The sequence below is a fragment of the Callithrix jacchus genome, chromosome 13 (genome assembly GCF_049354715.1).
Source record: "Callithrix jacchus isolate 240 chromosome 13, calJac240_pri, whole genome shotgun sequence".
NCBI lineage: Eukaryota > Metazoa > Chordata > Mammalia > Primates > Cebidae > Callithrix > Callithrix jacchus.
Window position 1 is genome coordinate 48,689,878 of NC_133514.1, and position 20,280 is coordinate 48,710,157.

The window sequence follows — 20,280 nt, forward strand, 5'->3', positions numbered from 1 at the left end:
ATTTGCCTGCCGAGGCTCCGCCCTGCTGGTGTGAGGTTCGCCCTGTTGCTGCAGGCTCTGCCCTGCTGCTGCGGTCTCCGCCCTGCTGCCACAGGCTATGCCCTGCTGCAGAGTCTCTCTGTTGTAGCAGGTTGCCTCAGCAATGGCAGGCTGTATCAGCAATGGGCGTGTACCTCAGTAGGAGCGGATTGCCTTGGTAATGGTGGACGCCCCTCCCACTCGGAGCTGCACCATCCTGGGTTCAGCTGTGCTCTCAGGGAACCTCTCCACCCGGGGTGTTTGGAATCGACGTTTTGTCTTTCCCACTGCGCTACCCGAAACGCTGCTTCCCTGGAATCTCTTGGCCTGGCTCACTGTCCAAGTTCCGTTCAGTCTTAAGTTCAGCCTTCTCAAGTCTCATATTGCTGGTTCAATAGGGCACCCGAACCAGTGCGCTTTGTGCGGAGCACTGTGTAGCACCGCTGCGCTACAGCATCGGCTGCCGGCTGCACCAGCCACTGGCTGCACCCGCCAAAACCTCTGCCTGGCATCCCGCGTCTCTTTTATACCTGGGAATTTCCCCGTTCTGTGGGCAACAAAGATCCGTGTGGAAATGCGGCCCTGAGTCACTCTCTCCACGCATTCACGGAGAGCTTCAATCCTGGGTTGTTCTCACCGCGCCATCTTGAGTCCCCCCTCCTAAATATTTTTTTATGTTGACATTGGAGAATCTGATGGCTATGTGTCTTGGAGATGGTTATCTTGTATAGCACATTGCAGGGATTCTCTGCAGTTTCTGAATTTGACTGTTGACCTCACCAGTGGTGAATTTTTTGTAGACAATATCCTCAAATATGCTTTCCATGTTACTTGCTTACTCTGTGTCTTTCAGGGATGCCAATGAAACATAGTTTGAGTCATAGGTCTTTTAATATAGTCCCAGATTTCTCAAGATATTTTATTCATTCTTTTTTAACCTTTGTTCCTATTTCTGAGTTTCAAACAACTGGTCTTGGACCTCTGAAATCCTTTCCTGAACTTTATTCTGCTATTAATAAATCTGATATGAAATTCTTGCAGTGAGTTTTTCAGCTGTAGTGGATTCATTTGCTTCTGTCTTAAAATGGTCTTTCAGCTCATATTGTTTTATTAGATTCCTTCCACTCCCTGGATTAGGTTTTGACTTTCTCTTGAATCCCAATGATTTTTGTTCCTATCTAGATTCTGAATTCTGTATCTGTCACTTCAGCCATTTCAGCCTGGTTAAGAACTAGGTTACTAATGTGGTAGTTTGGAGGTAGGGATACATTCTGGCTTTTTAAGTTGCCAGAGTTCTTGTGCTGTTTCTTTCTCACCTGTGTATGCTGATGTTCCTTTCATCTTTTGAAGTTGCTGTCCTTTTGATAGGGTTTTTTGCTTTTATCTTTTTTTTTAGACAAAGTTTTGCTCTGTCACCCAGGCTGGAGTGTGGTGGCATAATCTCAGCTCACTGCAACCTTCACCTCCCGGGTTCAAGTGATTCTGATTCTCTTGCCTCAGCCTCCTGAGTAGCTGGGATTATAGGTGCCTGCCACCACACCTGCCTGTTTTGTATTTTTAGTAGAGACGAGTTTCACCATGTTGTTCAGGCTGGTCTTGAACCCCTGACCTCATGATTCACCGCCTTGACCTGCCAAAGCACTGGGATTACAGGCATGAGCCACGACGTCCAGCCTGCTTTTATCTTCTTTGATGCCCTTCAGGGTTTAACTGTGATATAAGTGGCAGCACAGTAGGGTGTGTGTGTGTCAGTAGAGGTGGGGTATGGCTGGGAGCATGATGGTGAGGACTGCCCATGGGTGCCAGCAAAGTGGTACAGGGAGGTTGTAGTGGGAGGAGGCTGTGGGTGGGTGTGTTCACACCAGTATGGTCTGCCTATAATCATAAAGCTATGTTGGCAGGCACTGGCGAGCACTCTGGTTGGGCATCTGTGGCTGTACTGCAAGTGGGCATGGCCAGGCAGGAACTCCCAGAGAGGCCAGCAGATTAAGGGAGCAAGGGCACTCAGGTAGACTGGCCTTGTCCCAAGGGCAACACCATCCTACTCTGTCCAGGTCTGATAGTTGACAAAGGCCAAAGTCACCCAGAGGAGCTGTGATGAGCCCTAGGGGATGGGTGTCCTTGGCTGTGCTCTGTTGTAGCCATTCCTGTGCCAAACTCTCTTGGTTCTGCACAGGCTGGAGTCCTTTCCCTGCCACCCCTCCAAACTCTCCCTGTCAGCTTAAATGTGTGGAGGCTGTGGGGTTTCCTGCAGCTAGGATTCCAGAGGTCCATTGTAAGAGTGGGTCACTCGTCTGTTTAACTCACCCCTTCCCCAGGAGCCACTGGGGACCAGGAACAAATCCTAGTGCTTACCTGCATGGGGCAATGTTTCTAGCTTCCTTCCCCTTAAGCCCATTGTATTTTCCCTGTCCATTCTCAACACCTTCTAAAGATCTGCTGTGTGCGCCAGTTTTCTTGATGGTCTGGTCTCTTGGTGAGAGATGCTTTTCCTGGCTGCATCTAGTCAATCATCTTGGCTCCCTCCCCGACTCTTTCAGATTTGTACTGATCTTCAATGCTCTAGTTTTCCCCTTTGTTCCCCCTTCCTGGTTCTGGAGTGTATTGGTATCTTCCCTACACATCTCCCAATTCTTGTAGGTAACAGGGTGACAGAGCAAAGGCAAAGGAGTGGTGGAGAGTAACTGAGCAGTGGACAGGTAGGCACAGAAGACAAAAGCCCGGTGAGATCCTCCAACATTTGCTTCTGATGAGGGCCTGAGGCTGCTTCCACTCATGGTGGAAGGAAAGCTGGTGTGTAGAGATCACATGGCAAGAAAAAGCAAAAGACGGGGGAAGTGCCAGGCTCTTTTAAACAACCAGCTGTCATTGTTGGTAACTGGGAACAATTAACTTGTCCTTGGGAACTGAGCAAGAACTCACTTCTCCTACCACTGTAAGGCATTCACCTATCCATCAGGGACCCACCTCCCTGACCCAAACACCTCCCATTAGGCCCCACCTCCAACACTGCGGATCCAGTTTCAACATGAGATTTGGAAGGACAAACGTTCAAATTATGGCACATTCCTAAGCAGAAGTATGTACCTATATGCACAAAAATTCATGTACTAGAATATCTGGATAAGTACTTGTTTCCAAATGGTAAATGAACCAAACAGCCGTCAGATAAATAGTATGTGGTTTATTCACATGATGGAATATTATACAACCATGAGAATGAAAAACCATGTACAAATACATGCAACAAAAATCTCACAGACATAATACTGGGGGAAAGAAACCAGATACAAAGAATGCATAACGCTTAATTCCATTCATGTACCACCCCAACCAGATAGAACTAATCTATGCTCTTAGAACTCAGGATAGTGGTTTCCCTTGGAGAGGTAGTTAGTTAACATCAGAAGGGAATCTGATGGGGGACTTCTGGGGTGCTGATTGTATGCACGTGTTCCATTTGTGAAAAATCACTGATGTGTTTCTATAGTTATACTTTAATAAAAAGTTAAACAAAATTATTTGCCTCTGGATACTCGACTGAAAACTGAAAAAAAGTCTCCTCTGGCAGCCTCTCACCTTGGCTACACTCTTACATTCGCATTCTCAGCTCCTGCCACTTGCAAATGGTGAGGGTGGGAAGAGAACCCTTCTCCCTATCATGCAGACTAAACTAGAATTGCTACAGGTCAGGCTGCTAAAAGAGGTCTACCAAACTGAAATTCAGGTCTTATCTTTGCTTCCTGCCAATGCACTCCAGTGCTCTCTTGCTCTCTATATCCCTCTCTCTCAACAAAGCCCCTTACTCAGAAATAAACACTCCTCCCAGGGAACATCTAAGTAACAAAAAGGATGGGGCTCTAATAGTTAACATTTCAAACTGCAGGTGGTGGATGGGTGAGGAGTCATCTGGGCTGACACCCTTGGAGGTATATAACAAGCACTTGGAGGGCAGGCCCAACTTGGGGAGTGGGTGTGAAAATCCTGGCTCTCTTTTGGGCAAGTCTGTACCCTCTATGACTCAGTTTCCTCATCTTTAAAATGGGGATAATGGTGCTCACTGAAATGTTATAACAATCACAATAAATTACCGCAGGTGAAGCATTTAGCAAAGTGACTGACTTAGGTAGGAGGCTAATAAACATTAGCTGTCAGCTCAGCTTTGTCTTTAGTACGCTGTCCCCAAGAAAGCACAACCCAGGAGAAGTCTAAGGAGCAGGAGACTTTAGGGCTTGCTCAAAAGTCTCCACAGCCAAACTGTGCAGATGTCCTGCACTTCCTCAATATTGTGGTTAAGGGTAGGCATTAAGCAGTGGGGTGGCTTTAGGCCTACATGGGGACAGAGGACAAACTGGGAAGCAGAAGAGGGAGAAGTACTGACAGTGCCCTGGGCTCCAGTACCATATGTATGTGCTAAATATCATTACATAAGTGTAGCAGGCTTTGCACCAGTTGCCTTCAAAGAATTAGGAATGTCGCTCAGAGGGTGGGGAATGAAAACACTTAAGTGGGTAGTGTTTGACATACCAGCAACTAGGGAGGTCCTAACATCACACACTTATACTTCCTATTTGACCAACAGGCCATCAAGTACCACAGGCATTTTGGTATAACTTCTGTTATTGGGGCCTGGTCCCTGGATTTGGCCTCTATTTTGCAAACCTAGAAACCCCGTGTGGTAACTAGCTAGAGATAACCCAAATGCACAAGGCCTGAGGTAGACAACAGAAAGTCAGTTTTTCAACAAAAACCATGTCTGGTAGCTAGACTATTCACACTGGCATTTTTGCCCTGCAGTCAGACCTATACAAGTGGCCAAACCTTCACCACAGTGATACTTGAAGAGTACTTGAATACAAATCAAAATGACATAATGGCACTAAGCTAAAAGGCTGAAGAAGAAATTCCCGAGAGTTAACAGAACTGGAAACCCGGCCATCTCATGGCTGAGCATGGTTTGTCTGCTTTTCTATGATGCTGATCAATATACTCCCAACTCTACACTTATCCTCTATTAACATGTGAAGTCAGACAGTGGTCATGCTCCCTCAATTTCCAAGTGTGGGTGGGGGAGCAGGCTGCAAAACTCACTGTACTGGCAATCTTCCTTTAAGTCATTACAAGAATGCAGTAACATAAGCAAGAGTCTCCACCCAATGTTTTCTCTGGCTGAAGGTCAATTTCTTTGGACAGTCACCCTGGACCCAGAGCGCCTTGTTGGGTACTGAAGGAACAGGAGGGCCAAGCTCAATGGTGCAGTGACTCTGCAGAGGTTGTCACTCTCGCATGCTTGCAATACTTTCCACAGGTTAGAACATGGCTCCTCAGATGTGGTTAAAAACTGCCAGCTGCTCTCCCTCAACACAAGCCATTAGTGCTTTCTCAAGTATATTCTAGGCCCTTGGTTACATCACAATCCAGCCGTGTTCCCAGATCAATCATTGCAATCTCCAATTCCATCATTCCCACCAATAGCTGATTAGACCTTCATTTCTAATTCCATTATCAGAGGATAAACTGCATGGCAGGTCTGGGAGTGCCCCACTTCACCAAGCCTGCTGCAACAGGTGCTCTTCCTGGCCCAACGGTCAACAGCCACACCCCCCGACCCCCCATAATTGTTACCATAAGTCCTGCATAGAAAACCAAACACTTAGACTGCAGTGTGTGTCAAGGAAGAGTCCTACCAGCTCCCTTCCACCTTGGTGATCGGAGACAATAGGCAGGGGATACCTTTAGTCCTTTTCCTAATAATTAAGTCAATGTCCAGAAACTTAATTGTAGCAAGGAGACACAGGGACGGGGGTGGGGTTGAGGGTGGTGATGAAAGAACTGATAAGGCAACAGACAGGCAAAGCTCAAGGAGGAAGGTGGACACCTGACCATAGTGCCTGCAGGTGTGGCTACAGGGAGCCTCCCCCATGCCAATGACAGTGGCCTCAGTACCCAGAGCACCTTCTCAGATCTGATCTCACTCTCTGCTCCTTTCTGTTCACTGAAGGTTTTAGGAACTCTACCTTTCTGTTCTCTCTGCTTTGTATTACTGTTGGCTACTCTATCCTTTGGAGGATTCTTCTCTCCCCCAAATCACCCAGGGAGTGGAACAGGCTGAAAGAGGCTAAAAGTACATGTATTATTACCTGCTAATTAAGACCAGTAAATGTAAATAGAGGAAATAATGATGATGCTTTTCTTGTACCTACCAAACTATCAATATACTTCCTGGCACTGCCCTAGAATAAAAATGAACCTGAATATGTAAAAGGAAGATTCCTTTTCCTCACCTCCCTGACATCATTTACTAACCCTTCCTAGCTAATGGCAGCCACCAGTCAGATGCAGTATTATGTATTTCCCAAATGACTTAAGGCAAAAAGACTTATTTTTGTAAACTGGTAACAGTTTGGAGATTGACAGACTGCAGAAGGAACTGAAATGAGGAAACCCATGTTTTCTTTTTTTTTTGGCCTGAAATTCAATGTATAATTATTACAAATTGCACTTACATGTCCTCATAAGGCTAAGTATGGGGGCTGGTGGAGCAGCTTTCACTCTGCCTGCTTTTCACACAGGGAAACTGAGGCACAGGAAGCTTCTTTGACTTGCTCAGGGTTGTACCACTGGTGGCTAAATTTTTCACAAAATATAGTGTGGAAACCCATGTTTTCTTGCTAAAAAGTTTGCAACACCATGAACAGTTAATAGATGTAAACTAATGAAGACACTCTGTTTTTAAAACAAGTACTGTGAATTACTACAGAAAGTAATGTTTTTGTAAACCATGACTTAATAATTTAAAAAAGAATGCTCAATTACTCTGCTTCATTCTTGAAGTTTTTCACTATATCTACATCTAAAAACTGGCAAGTCTTCCAAATGGTGGTGTAAAGTAAGGACAACAGTTCACATAGAGACCAGTTTTGGAAAAGCAGTCAATTACACAAGTGACAATTTTAACAATGGTTCCTATAGTGCAAAGTGCTGAGGTTGTAACAGAGGAACAGGTTTTGCTTATTTCTGGGTTGAAGTGGGTACACAGCATCAGTTGGTGAGAATATTCCTACAGCAGTTCCATGCACAAATTTGGAAAAAATGTGCCACATGTTTACATGAAAGGGATTTTCACTAAATCTTGAGAAAAATAACTATGGCACCATTGTTCAACGAAGAAAGGTAAATGTGTCTAATCACAATCTTGATAACTGGAAACATTAATTGCTATGGTAACAAATCTCAAAAGAAAACCCCAAAATTCCAAAATTCTATGCTGCCACTTAAAATGTTCTAACCAGCTCCTGAATTGCAGTATGTTAATGATTATTTCAAAATGTAACAAATTGCTAAAATTTTTGCTAACTTTTATGAACGTCTGAAATTGAGTTTTAAACTAGTAACTTTAGCAATACATATTGAACACTTATATTCAACTGTACAGAATGCAATCCATTAAATCTTGAAAAATGTTATGTAATAAAATGATAGAAATGAGCACACTATGAAAATGCTCTCTGACCAATTCTACAACTGCAATAAATTTAATACTGTAAACACACACGGGACAAATCTGAGCACTGTGGAAAGAGTTTAGTTGCTTTAACAAATCATATTATAATTTTTATGAGCTAAGATTGTAGAGGCAAATGGAATTCTTAGAATGTTACTTAAAAATAGATTTTTAACGACAGAGGTTCCGACTCATTCTTATATACACATGCAAAAGTTCATCTGTCACAGACAGAAAATGTTGAATTTCTACACTGGAGTTTCTGGAAGCATCCTGCACATTCAGAATTAAAATCAACAGAGAAATGTCAAATATATTGAGATGGGTTGTTCAAATTTGTGCAGGACAGAACATAGCCACTCAGGGACTACTACATACATGTTCATTGCTGCTTCTCAAAGGCAAACACCAAGTAAATACCTAAAGAGGAAATAAATAAGAGTTTAGTTTATCATATGATTACAGTAAACAAAACAATCTCTGTCTTGTTCATAATTTGGTGAAAATTCTTAGGCTCTCAAGCAGCTTCTGAAGAGAAAAATCCCTGTTAATTCTAAGAGTTCCTCTATTACTTGAATAATTTTTAGGCAGACATGGGATGTATATGTTTACTCAAAAACAATTATCTGCCTACAATAATACTCTACGACATTGTAGCCTATGGGAAAACCAGTTCAATAGCTCTAAAAAATCAGTTTAAGGTAAGAAAAATAAAAGTATAACTAGATTAAAAGTATAATAAAATTATAACAAAGAAAAACAGAATTAAAAATATTAAAGATACTTTAGAAAACTAGAATTAAAGGTCCATACATAAAATGACATGTTAACAATTCACCTAATTATCCAATTACTGTGTTGTAGGGCCTTGTGAAGAAAGTGAACTGAAAGCTCTTAAGATAATAAAAGTTCTTTTTTTTTTTTTTTGAGACGGAGTTTCACTCTTGTTCCCCAGGCTGGAGTGCAATGGTGCGATCTCGGCTCACCGCAACCTCCGCCTCCTGGGTTCATGCAATTCTACTGCCTCAGCCTCCAGAGTAGCTGGGATTACAGGCACGCGCCACCATGCCCAGCTAATTTTTTGTATTTTTAGTAGAGACGGGGTTTCACCATATTGACCAGGATGGTCTCGATCTCTTGACCTCGTGATCCACCCGCCTCGGTCTCCCAAAGTGCTGGGATTACAGGCATGAGCCACCGCGCCCAGTGTTTAATAATAAAGTTTAAGAACTTTATTATAAAAGTTCTTAAAATAAAAGTGCTACTCCAGTGAACACACTGGAATAAGAAAACAGCCTTCCTACTGATTTTCACAAAAAGTTTGAGTGGTCTGCAAAGATGATGAACCAGCTACAACATTCCCTTTATCCAAAGCCTAATTCAGAGGCCCTAACTCTCTTCAATTCTATGAAGGATGAGAGAGATGAGCAAACTATAAGGAAAGTCTGAAGTCAGAAGTTGGTTCATGAGGTTTAAGGAAGGCAGCCACCTTCATAATGTAAACGTGCAAGATGATGCAGCTAGTGCTGATGTAGAAGCTGCAGCAAGTTATGCAGAAGATCCTGCTAAGATCCTCAAGGAAGGTGGCTACACTAAAGATCTTCAATGCAGATGAGACAGCTTTCTATTAGAAGATGCCATCTACGACTTTCATAGGTAGAGAGAAGTCAGTATCTGGTTTCAAAGCTTCAAAAGACAGGGTGACTATCCTATTAGAGGCTAATGCTGCTGGTGACTTTAAGGTGAAGCCAATGCTCATTTATCCTTCCAAAAATCCTGAGGCCCTTAAGAATTATGCAAAATCTGCTCTGCTCATGTTCTATAAATGGAAAAAGCCTGGATGACAGCCTGTCTGTTCACATCACAGTTTACTGAGTACTTTAAGCCTACTGTTGAGACCTATTGCTGAGAAAAATAAAGTTCTTTTCAAAATATTACTGTTCATTGGCAATGTGCCTGTTCACCCAGGAGGACAGATGAAGATATGTTGGGATTCACTTGGGGTGGCTTGCAAAATATTAGGGAAATATTAGGGAAAGTTATAGATTATATTGGAACTTTAAGTCATAGAGTAAAAGATTACGGACAATAAAAGATTCCCCAGTTAAAGTCTGTTTACCCCACATCCCTTTGTCTCTAATTTGTTTACTCACGTAAACCTTGTGCTGGATGGCAGTCTCAGGGGCAGGTTGAAGGGGAATTACCTATTGATAGCGTTTACTCTGGGTCCAGTAACCAAGACCTTTTATCATTTGTAAAACCATTCTTTTAATCATGTTAATTAGCCACAAGCATGTTGACTTAGAACCTCTGTTACTAAAACTATACTGAATAAATATAAGCAAGGACAGGGAGTCATGCGGTTAGCTGTAATCGCCCTCTGAAAGCAGTTGACAACCATGAGTCAGGATCTGCAGGACAGACCTCTGCAGGTGGTGATCAATGGCTCAAAGACGTACAAGGAGATTAATGTTACTTTCATGCCTGCTAATACAACATCCATTCTGCAGCCCATGGATCAAGGAGTGATTTTTATTCTTAAGTCTTATTATTTAAGAAATACATTTTGTAAGGCTATAGCTGCCATAGATAGTGATTTCTCTGATGGATCTGAAGTAATTAAAAACCTGACAGAAAGGATTCACCATTCTAGATACCATTAAGAATGCTCATGCTGGTCGCTCTCCAATGCCAGTGCTGCCTCTCACTCACCAAGCTCCAGCTGAAGGAGGGTAAGTAAAGAGGTCTCTATACCATGGCTCGTACAAAGCTGACTGCCCACAAATCTACCAGTGGTAAAGCAGCCAGGAACCAATGGCTACAAAAGCCGCTCACAAGAGTGCACCCTCTACTGGAGGGGTGAAGAAACCTCATCGTTACAGGCCTGGTACTGCGGCACTCTGTGAAATTAGATGTTATCAGAAGTCCACTGAACTTCTGATTTGCAAACTTCCCTTCCAGCATCTGGTGCAAAAAATTGCTCAGGACTTTAAAACAGATCTGTGCTTCCAGAGCACAGCTGTCAGTGCTTTGCAGGAGGCAAGTGAGGCCTATCTCATTGGCGTTTTTGAAGACACCAACCTTTGTGCTATCCATGCCAAACACGTAACAATTATGCCAAGACATCCAGCTAGCACACCGCATATGTGGAGAACGTGCTTAAGAATCCACTATGATGGGAAATATTTCATTCTCAGGAAAAAAAAAAAATTCTCTTCTTCCTGTTATTTGTAGTTCTGAACATTAGATAATTTTTTCCCCATGGGGTCAAAAGGTACCTAAGAATACATGATTGTGACTGGAAAAACAGGGGACAGAAATCAGGTATTGACGGGTTTTTGCATTTTCATTTGTGCGTGAATTTTTAATATAAATAAGGAGACATAAAGCATTAATGCAAGTTAAAATGTTTCAGTGAACAAGTTTCAGCAGTTCAACTTTATAATAATCATAAATAAATCTGTTAAATTTTTCTGGACAATGCCAGCATTTGGATTTTTTAAAAACAAGTAAATTTCTTACTGACAGTTAAAAAAAAAAAGAATGCTCATGCTTCATGGGATGAGCTCAAAATATCAACATGAACAGGAGTTTAGAAGATCTGGATTCCAACCCTCATGTATGACTTCAAGGGGTTCAACACATCAGTGGAGAAAGGAGCTGCAGATGGGACAGCAACAGCAGGAGAACTAGAATTCAAGTGGAACCTGTAGATATGACTGAATTGCTGCAATCTCACGAGCAAAATTGGATAAATGAGGAGCTGTTTCTCATGGATGAGCTTGAGATGGAATCTACTTCAGGTAAAGACACTGGGAACATTGTTGAAATGACAAAAAGGATTTAGAATATTAATATTACATAAACTGAGTTGATAAAGTAGCAGTAGAGTTTCAGAGGAGTGACTCCAATTTAGAAATAAGATCTATAGTGGGTAAAACGCTATCAAACAGCATTGCATGCTACAGAGAAATCTTTTGTGAAAGAATGGTCAATCAATGAGGCAAACTTTATTGTCTTAACTGCCACAGCCACACCAACCTTCAGCAGCCACCACCCATTGAGAGTATTTCTACCATTGAGGAAAAACCCTTCACCAGCAAAGAAGATTCAGATTCGCTGAAGGTTCAGATGATCATTAGCATTTTTTACCAATGAAGTAGCTTTAAATTAAGGTATGGTCACTGTTTTCAGCTACAACACTACTGCACACTTAATAGCCAACGGTATAGTGTAAACATAAGTTTTATAGGTACTGGGAGACTAAACAATCTCAGTGACTTGCTTCTTATAATGGTGATGACTTCATGGCTGAGCATGCTTTGATTTTCTATGATAAACAGGCCCCTGCCTGTTTTCTGTCCTATCACTGTGCTGCTAGCCACATTTCATTTCAAACTAAAAGATAGTGACTGGAGACTGGTTAATAAGGAGCAGAGAGTAGCATGACCAAAGTAGTATTTTGGAAAGACTGCTATGGTACACCTGTACAAGTTGGGTTGGAAGAGCAAGAAGCTGGAGTCTTGCGAGGCTATCAGGCAGTTAGCTGTGTTCATCTACCCTCCCTTCAAAAGTCATCTCAAGGAGTGAGGCCTACTGCTCACTGGAGATACATCTCCAAGTTATGCCTGTATATCTTCTAATAAAATGCCAATAGATTTTCAGGCAAGAAAATACCTGAAAAGGTGACAAATACTGAAAACATCACAAGGATGTCTGGGGCATGTTTCAGGATACTCAACAGTGAGTCAAGATCAAGTCCATCTAAGCTGGAGTTCTCACTCCTTGAGATGACTTTTGAAGGGAGGGTAGATGAACACAGCCAACTGCTTGATAGCCTCCTAAGACTCCAGCTTCTTGCTCTTTCAACCCAACTGGTACAGGAATACCACAGCAGTCTTTCCAACATGCTACTTTGGTCAGGCTATTCTCTGCTCCTTATTTGCCAGTTTCCAATTTCTTTTACTTGAAATGAAGTGTGGCTAGCAGCACAGTGATGGAATAGAAAACAGAAAGGGTGTTCATCAAGCCTGCTGCTCTTGCCAGAAGGTAAGGAGAAAAAGCAGTCTCCAGCACTTGCAGCACATCAGCACTCACAGCTGCCCAGTATAACTCATGCTGTCGCCTACTGTGTGTGACCTTTGTGCAGTCCAGCCCTGCTAAATCCCACCCCCAACATGCCCATACCAATTGCAAACAACCCTTCAGTCCTGTCCTGTCTTCATTTAGGGTTATTTGAAACCGCTAATGTGCTAGAGTCTGATTTTCAATACATAATTAGTAACTTTCTTTCTAACTTGAAACTCCTGAAAAGTCCCACTTATTGTATAAAAGGCCTTCTATGCAGGCATTTCAATTGGGATTTAAAAGAAATCAAATCGTGAACCACTTCCACTTCCAGAAATGAATCAACAGCAATTCTCTCCTTTCTCATTTAAAGCTATCTTCTAGAGGAGATGTGGCTCTGGTGATAGCTTAATGATCAGACCAATAGAAGTCTAAAGTGTAGCTTGGGCCTTTCTGACTCATGATGCCATGCAAGATACGCTCTAACACACAAAGTCCTCTAGCATAGAACAGTGCAATTCACCAAAGAGCCAAACAATCCTGGGGTGCTATATCCTAGCTGCAATTTGGCCATTGCTCTTTTTACACGTCCAGCCCATCTCTTCCAACTGTCTGGGGCCATCTAATTTTTCATTCGTACATTATGACTAAAGTCCACACTTAATAATATAAAAATACAGTTCTAAGCCACAGCCAGTACCACCATCATGATGACCCTTGATCAAAATTTATTACTTTAGGACTAGCAGGTATCTAAGACAGGTAACCAATCTCCACTGCAGGCAAAAAGTAATAAAATCAAGTTTATGCAAATGCTTACCAGTGTGTCAAGGATGATCATATGTGTAAAACACCCTCCAGTTCCATTTCTAGTAATGGTACCAATGTTCAGAGACAAATAGCCTCAAAATACTGGTCTTGCTTGACTCCTTTCCTTTTCTTCTCTATCCAACTCAGGAAGTCTTACTAAATTTTCCTTTTGCCAGGCTTCCATGAAACCATGGTTAAGATGACAGATCACTTAGGTAAGCTAACCACAGGTTAGCTCTGTGACCTTAGCTAAGTTGTTAGTTTTCTCATCTGTGAAAGGAGATATAATACTCTACTCATAAAGTCGTTGTGAGGATTAAATGAGTTACACCATGTGAGTTATTATAAGGATGAAATGAGTTACACATGCCTGCACATGTTCAACACTCAGTAATATTATTACTACTTCCCAGATTTCATTAGTTTTCATTAAGCATTCCTTCACCTTTGTTCCCCACTACAGTAACATTAGCAATTAAAAGTTCACCTAGTAGTATGTTTATTTGTGCCTATTCCTTCCATTAGAATGTACACTTCTAGAAGGTAGATAGAGATTTAACATCTTTATTTTACTTTACCTTTCACAGAACTTCATGTAAATCAGTAATGTTTATCAAATAGATTGTCCTTAATGACTACTTGTGCCTCAAGATCAACAACAACCATATATGGGGATTCCTATAGTAACAGTGAGACTCTGTGACCTGACTTCCTCAACACCCACTGCTGAAGAAATAGGCCTTCCCAGATTTGCTGTGCTGCTGGCCTCTCTTCTAAACACAGAAATTTCACTTCAGAATATTTCTGCACCACACTTGTCCCCTATTGTGCACACCTCTAACACATCCTACTCATGGATGTTTCATTGAGTGTTCTAGTATTATGCCTTCACTGTCACATCAGAGTGGCCAGAATAAAAAAAAACATGCAAGTATTCTATAAGCCAAAAATTTCACTAGAAATCTGAAGTAAACACTTCAAATAGAGATGGCTCCTTAGTAACAAACAGACAATGACAATGTTTACATATGCTCACTAAAGTTTATGCTAAGCAAGACCCTGTGTACAATGCATCTTCTCTTGGCACTACACAGCTGTGCAAGCAAGGATTAGACATATGTAGAAACGCAGGTATGTGTGTGTAAACACAAACACAACCTAAAATGTGCCAGAAAAACTCAGAGTTTTCAGATTTTTTTTTTTTTGAGACAGAGTCTCGCTGTGTTGCAGCAGTGGTGTGATTATAGCTCACTGCAGCCTTGACTTCCCAGGCTCAAGCAATCATCCCACCTCATACTCCTGAGTAGCTGGACTACAGGCACATGCCACCACACCTAGCTAATTGTTTCATATCTTTGGTAGAGATGAGCATTTGCCATGTCACGCAGGCTAGTCTGAAGTTCTGGGCTCAAGGAATCTGTCTGTCTCGGCATCCCAAAATACTGAGATTATAGGTGTGAGCCACTGCGCCCAGCCTTTTTTCAGGTTTTAATGACCACTTTGAAACAGGACCTTTGAAATTATCGGTTAACCTATGCTGATGATATACTCACTTGTAGCTTCCCATTCTGATTTACTTAAGGTTCCCTAAAATTACAAAAGAGAAAAAGAAAATTTTAGAACAAATACGGAAGTAAAAATATGCTTATTTCTAAATAATGGGCAGAGACGGCCAAAAGACCCTAACTTCTCTGAAAATACACATTGAATTCACTGTTAATCATATCATAATCTGAGCATAAAAATCAGTGAGATTAACTTTTAAAGCCATCTTCTCACACTTTAATCCTCTTGCCATATTCTCTAACCTGTGAATTCTCAACCAAAGAGTGAATGTGTGTGAAGAGGGCACAGTGTGTGTGTATAACTGGAAAATGCATCTATCTTATATTCTTAATTTGGAAAATGAATACATCAAAAAGCACTGGTGGAAAAAATACAACTTTTGTGTTTTTTTCAAAGGAATAACAAAATACATACCACACGAAGGAAATAAATTATATTTATGTAGCTATCAAAATATTAAAAATGAGTTGCTTTGCACACATTAACTATAACAACAAGATCTACTGGCAGTTCTAGTGACGTAATTTTCCAGATGTGATAAATGAAAACAATATCCTAAGATATTAGCAAAAATGTGCTATGAAAATATCTTTAATTTCTAATGATGACAAAGTCTTAGCAGCAGCTGTTGTACTGTTGTACTGTTGTATTCATCATTTCTGAAATGTAAACTTTTACACAGAAGTGAAGAGATGTAATATTTTCCCATTTAAATTCCCGGACCCCTGAATTCTATGTATGAAACGCTGTGATTCATTGGTGCCTACATTAGCAGGCAACTTGCACACTAAGATTTTTTCTCTATCCTCACTGCCTCAGATATAGTACTCCATTCTCAGTACACTGAAATAAGTGTTATTCCATATTCTGTGGTTATAAGAAGTCAACATAACTTAGGGGAAAGAACTGATTTGTAAATCAGTGAGCCCAAGTATTGTAAACAAGTGAAATAATTTCCTATGTCTTCACATAATGCATGTTTTTTCATTCACTATAAAATACTTCCAAAAATGAAAACTTACCAAAGGTAACCTTACTTGACTGTTCTTCATGTACTTTGCTGCATGTTCATAGTCATCCACCTTCTCAGAGACAAGTTTAGAATTCTCATTTGCAGGATACGGCTGTGGAAACCGATGAAAAGTCCTAGTTACGATAATACATTGAAATTTGCAATTCAGAAATACACTAAATCACTGAAATACCATAATTAGGAGAATAATCCATAAATACTATTTCAGGAATGTAAACTACACATACTTTTGAAATATGAAAAATAAATAAATAAAGGAGGAATCCTCTCTTAAACCAGCAACTTTTTTGCGACAGAGTCTTGCTCTTGTCTTCCAGGCTGTACGCAGTGGTAGGATCTCTGCTCACTGCAACCCTGGCATCCTGAGCTCAAGTGATCCTCCCACCTCAGACTGCTGGATAGCTGTGACTATAGGCAAAAGCCACCATGCTGGCTAATTTTTAAAATTTTTTTTGTAGAGAAAAAGTCTCAGTATGTTGCCCAGGCTGGTCTTAAACTCCTGGGCTCAAAGAATCCTCACACTTCAGCCTCCGGAAGTGCTGATATCATAGGTGTAAACCACCACATACAGTCTTATGGTCAACTTTTATTACAATCTTAGGATATTTATAGCTGGAATAAGCTACATAATTTAGTCACCACCAAAAACCATTTAGCAGCAAACACTTGCACCTTTTCTACTGCTAGCCAAAGGCTTTGTTATGTCACAAATACAGAGCTTAAAAATGTCATAAAAAGAGCTAAGTATTAAAATAATAGTGATTTAATAGCCATGAAAAGCATAAAGGGCAATTACAAATAATAAAAATTAAAAAGTCAAGTCAACATAGAACCCTGTTTAATAATCCAGCCTCCAAAATATAGACATTTCCCATATTTACATAAGACTCTGAAGAAGGGTCAGAAAAACATGCTATTTTTAAGGGAATGCTGGCCAAATGTTTACTCAAATTACTTCAAGTGCTATTTTCAATCCATTTTAAGTGATATCCCTTTATAGTATTTGCATTATGCCTTTTAATACATGTAAATCAGGCCTGGCTCAGTGGTTCACACCTGTAATCCCAGCACTTTGGGAGGCCGAGGCAGGCAGATCACTTGAGCTCACGGGTTCGAGACTAACCTGCACAACATGTCAACATCTTGTCTCTACAAAAAAAATACAAGTAGTAGCCAGGCATGGTGGTGCGTACCTGCAGTCCCAGCTACCCAGAAGGCTGAAGTGAAAGGATCACTTGAACCAGGGTCAGGAGAAGTTGGGGAGGACATGCAATGAGCCAAGATGGTGCCAGTGCACTCCAGCTTGGGTGACAGAGGGAGACTCTGTCTCCCCCACTACCCCGTCAAAAGACAAACTACATACATATAAATCGAAATACAATAAATTACATAAAAGTTAATAGAACCATCTACTCTACAAAGTTTATATTTAATAATATACTTCATTTATAATTCTTTGTCTTACTGCAACAAACCAGCTAAAAAGGAAACACTTTAAACTTACAACTCCCTAATAAACTTTTAAGAAAATGATCTATGAATATCTGCTTTACAATATCTTTGTCTCTTTCCTTTATAAACATCCTGCAGCAAGTTCAGGCATTAGAAATTAACCTATGTATGTACTGTTTTAAAAGTGTTCAGCTATTTGGGATTGCCATAACATTAGCACAAGCCACCTTACTTTGCATCACATCCCAACGCAGGGATGTGATAAAGAACACAGACTATCAGTCAGATTTTTTAAACTTTAATTCCACATGCTGTAGTTTTACTATATCACAAAGCTTCAGAACTTCATTTTTGAATGCCTGCCAAACTATTTTGTTGTAAACTTATTCTTCAACTTATCCTCCATGTGATTATCTGCTTATCACTGGATACCATTTCTTTCCTCTACTGACCATTTTGAAAGACCAACCAAAACATGATTATAAAGCTGCAAAACATCATTGTTTATCAAAACTCATTTTTTGAGACGGAGTTTCAGTTTTGTCGCTCAGACTGGAGTGCAGTGGCACAATTTCCAATCGCTGCAACCTCCACTTCCTGGGTTCAGGCAATTCTCCTGCCTCAGCCTCCCGAGTAGCTGGGATTACAGGCATGCACCACCACACTCAGCTAATTTTGTATTTTTAGTAGAGATGGGGTTTCACCATGTTGGCCAGCTGGTCTCAAAACTCTTGACCTCAGGTGACCTGCTCACCTGGGCCTCCCAAAGTGCTGAGGTTACAGGCATAAGCCATCATGCCTGGCCCAAAACATCTTAAAACATATGTATCTTAGTGTCTTCTCTAAAAGGGGTTACTTTTCCAGAACTGTCCCTAGCATACGTTTGCTGGTGAAAAAAAGAACACAGGCATCGGGACCTACAGTTCCACGGCCTACATATTTTCATTCTTTCTTCTCTCTGTTCTAACACTCTAGGAAAGCAGAAAAGTTTTATTGGGTCTAGTACTGAACCCAGATGAAAGCTGAATGCTTCAGGAAGACTTTTTACAGCAAATATCAAGAAATAGATCCATTTAAACCTCTGACCTAGTTGAAAACAGTGGTGTCCGACTGCTCTTTCCACCTTTGGTCTGGTTTCAACGTCCCTCCAAAACATCCTCCATTATGCCACCCAACTAGTGTCCTAACTCTTATTTGGTCATGTCCTTTCCTGATCCAAGTCCTTTACAGGCCCATCAGAGTGACTTGGTCAAGAAGTAGGAAAACCAAATAAATTTTCAAACTGCATGTTATTACTGTTTCTGTCCCCAGACAGCCATGCTAACAGGTCATATCCTCAAGGGCAGTACTGGGAGAGAAGAAAGATTGTTGAAAAAATGTGAAAGCCATTAGTACTACTTCGTTGAACATCCCCTTGCTCTCAGGTTTCTCTGCCTGCCCTCTTTCAGTCTCTTCCAGTCTCCTTTCTTCCCAAAAGGTCGTTTATATACTCACTGCACTTGGAATGTGTCTGTAATACTAAAATTTCCACCATGGACTGCATTATTCACTGGAATAACATGCCATAACATTCTTGTTACCCCATACCCTACTACCTAAGTACATTTTGACATAAATTACACAAGTGATTTCATTACCTGTATGCTGAGAAAGGCTAAATAATTGATCACTGTCGCGCAAAACACCATCAAATAAAGGCAATATGCTAAAGGTAATGCATGTGTGTGTGGGGTTGGTGGGGAAGTTATTCACACATGGTTTTGCTAGTTTTCTCCTCTTCCTCAAGACAAACAAAACAAGCCTACCTTCCTAAGATAAAGCCAATACAAACATTCTTAGATCTAAAGTATAAAAAATATAACATTTTATTGATTATGTCTCTCAAAAGACAATTTAGAATTTACAGAAAGTCTTCCCACTCGACATGTGGGAGTGGCTGGGTGCAGGAACAACTTCAACAGGAGACTTTTGTTTGAGTATCATCTACAAAAACTGAGGAAACTCTAAAGGTCAGTAGCTATACTGCCTTGGGCAAGTCGTTTATCCTCTGAGCCTCAGGCTGCCCACTTAAATGTGAAGTGGCCAGGTGCAGTGGCTCATACCTGTAATCCCAGTACTTTGGGAGGCCAAGGCGGGAGGATCACTTGATGAGGCCAGTAGTTTGAGACCAGCCTGGACAACATGGTGAAACCCCACCAGTACAAAAAATTTAAAAATAAGCAAGGTGTGGTGACACATGCCTGTAGTCATAGGTACTCAGGAGGCTGAGGTGGGAGAATCACTGGAGTCTAGAAGGTGAAGGCCTCAGAGAGCTCTGATTGCATCACTGCACTCCAGCCTAGGCAACAGAGCAATACTCTGTCATTTAAAAAAAAAAAAAAAAAAGAATCGGAAAAAAAGTGAAAAGTTACCATTCTGCCTACTTCATGGAAGTAATTATAAGGTTAAGTGCTTAAAGTACTTAAACTGAATAAATTTTCTAAAGAAGTTTAATATCCATTTGATGAATATGATTCTACTGATCAATAAAAAATATGTTCACTGAATATTTTAGGTCTGTCTGACCAGATATTGTCTGATAAGGAGAAAAAGGAAAAACAAACAATGGCTGTGTGCTTGAAGTTTACATAGATACCTTCACTGCTGCATTAGGACAGGAGAGGTCTCAGCAACAATACAGTCTAAAAGACTGGAACCCTGCTAAACAATTACCGTACAACGAAATTATGCATGGTATGAGCTTGTGTGCACACTGGCCAGGAAGGTTCTAAATTACTCTTGTAACCAAAAGACACTGTTGCAAAGAACTGGTTCTCAACTTGGGGCAATT

The 20,280-nt window shown here is 41.0% G+C and overlaps 1 protein-coding gene across 4 annotated transcripts in view; it reads right to left on the reverse strand.

The window, feature by feature from the left end:
* Window positions 1-3,182: 3,182 nt before the first annotated feature.
* Window positions 3,183-20,280, reverse strand: part of RNMT (RNA guanine-7 methyltransferase) — a 39,655-nt gene continuing 22,557 nt past the window's right edge. For all 4 annotated transcript variants that reach the window (XM_008979435.5, XM_017963836.4, XM_035270477.3 and 1 more), the window contains exons 10-12: window positions 15,988-16,089; window positions 14,953-14,986; window positions 3,183-7,942 (exon numbers count right to left, since the gene is read on the reverse strand). In XM_008979435.5, coding sequence (XP_008977683.1) covers window positions 7,905-7,942; window positions 14,953-14,986; window positions 15,988-16,089 — 174 coding nt within the window. In that variant the 3' untranslated portion in view covers window positions 3,183-7,904. The remainder of the gene's footprint in view (window positions 7,943-14,952; window positions 14,987-15,987; window positions 16,090-20,280) is intronic.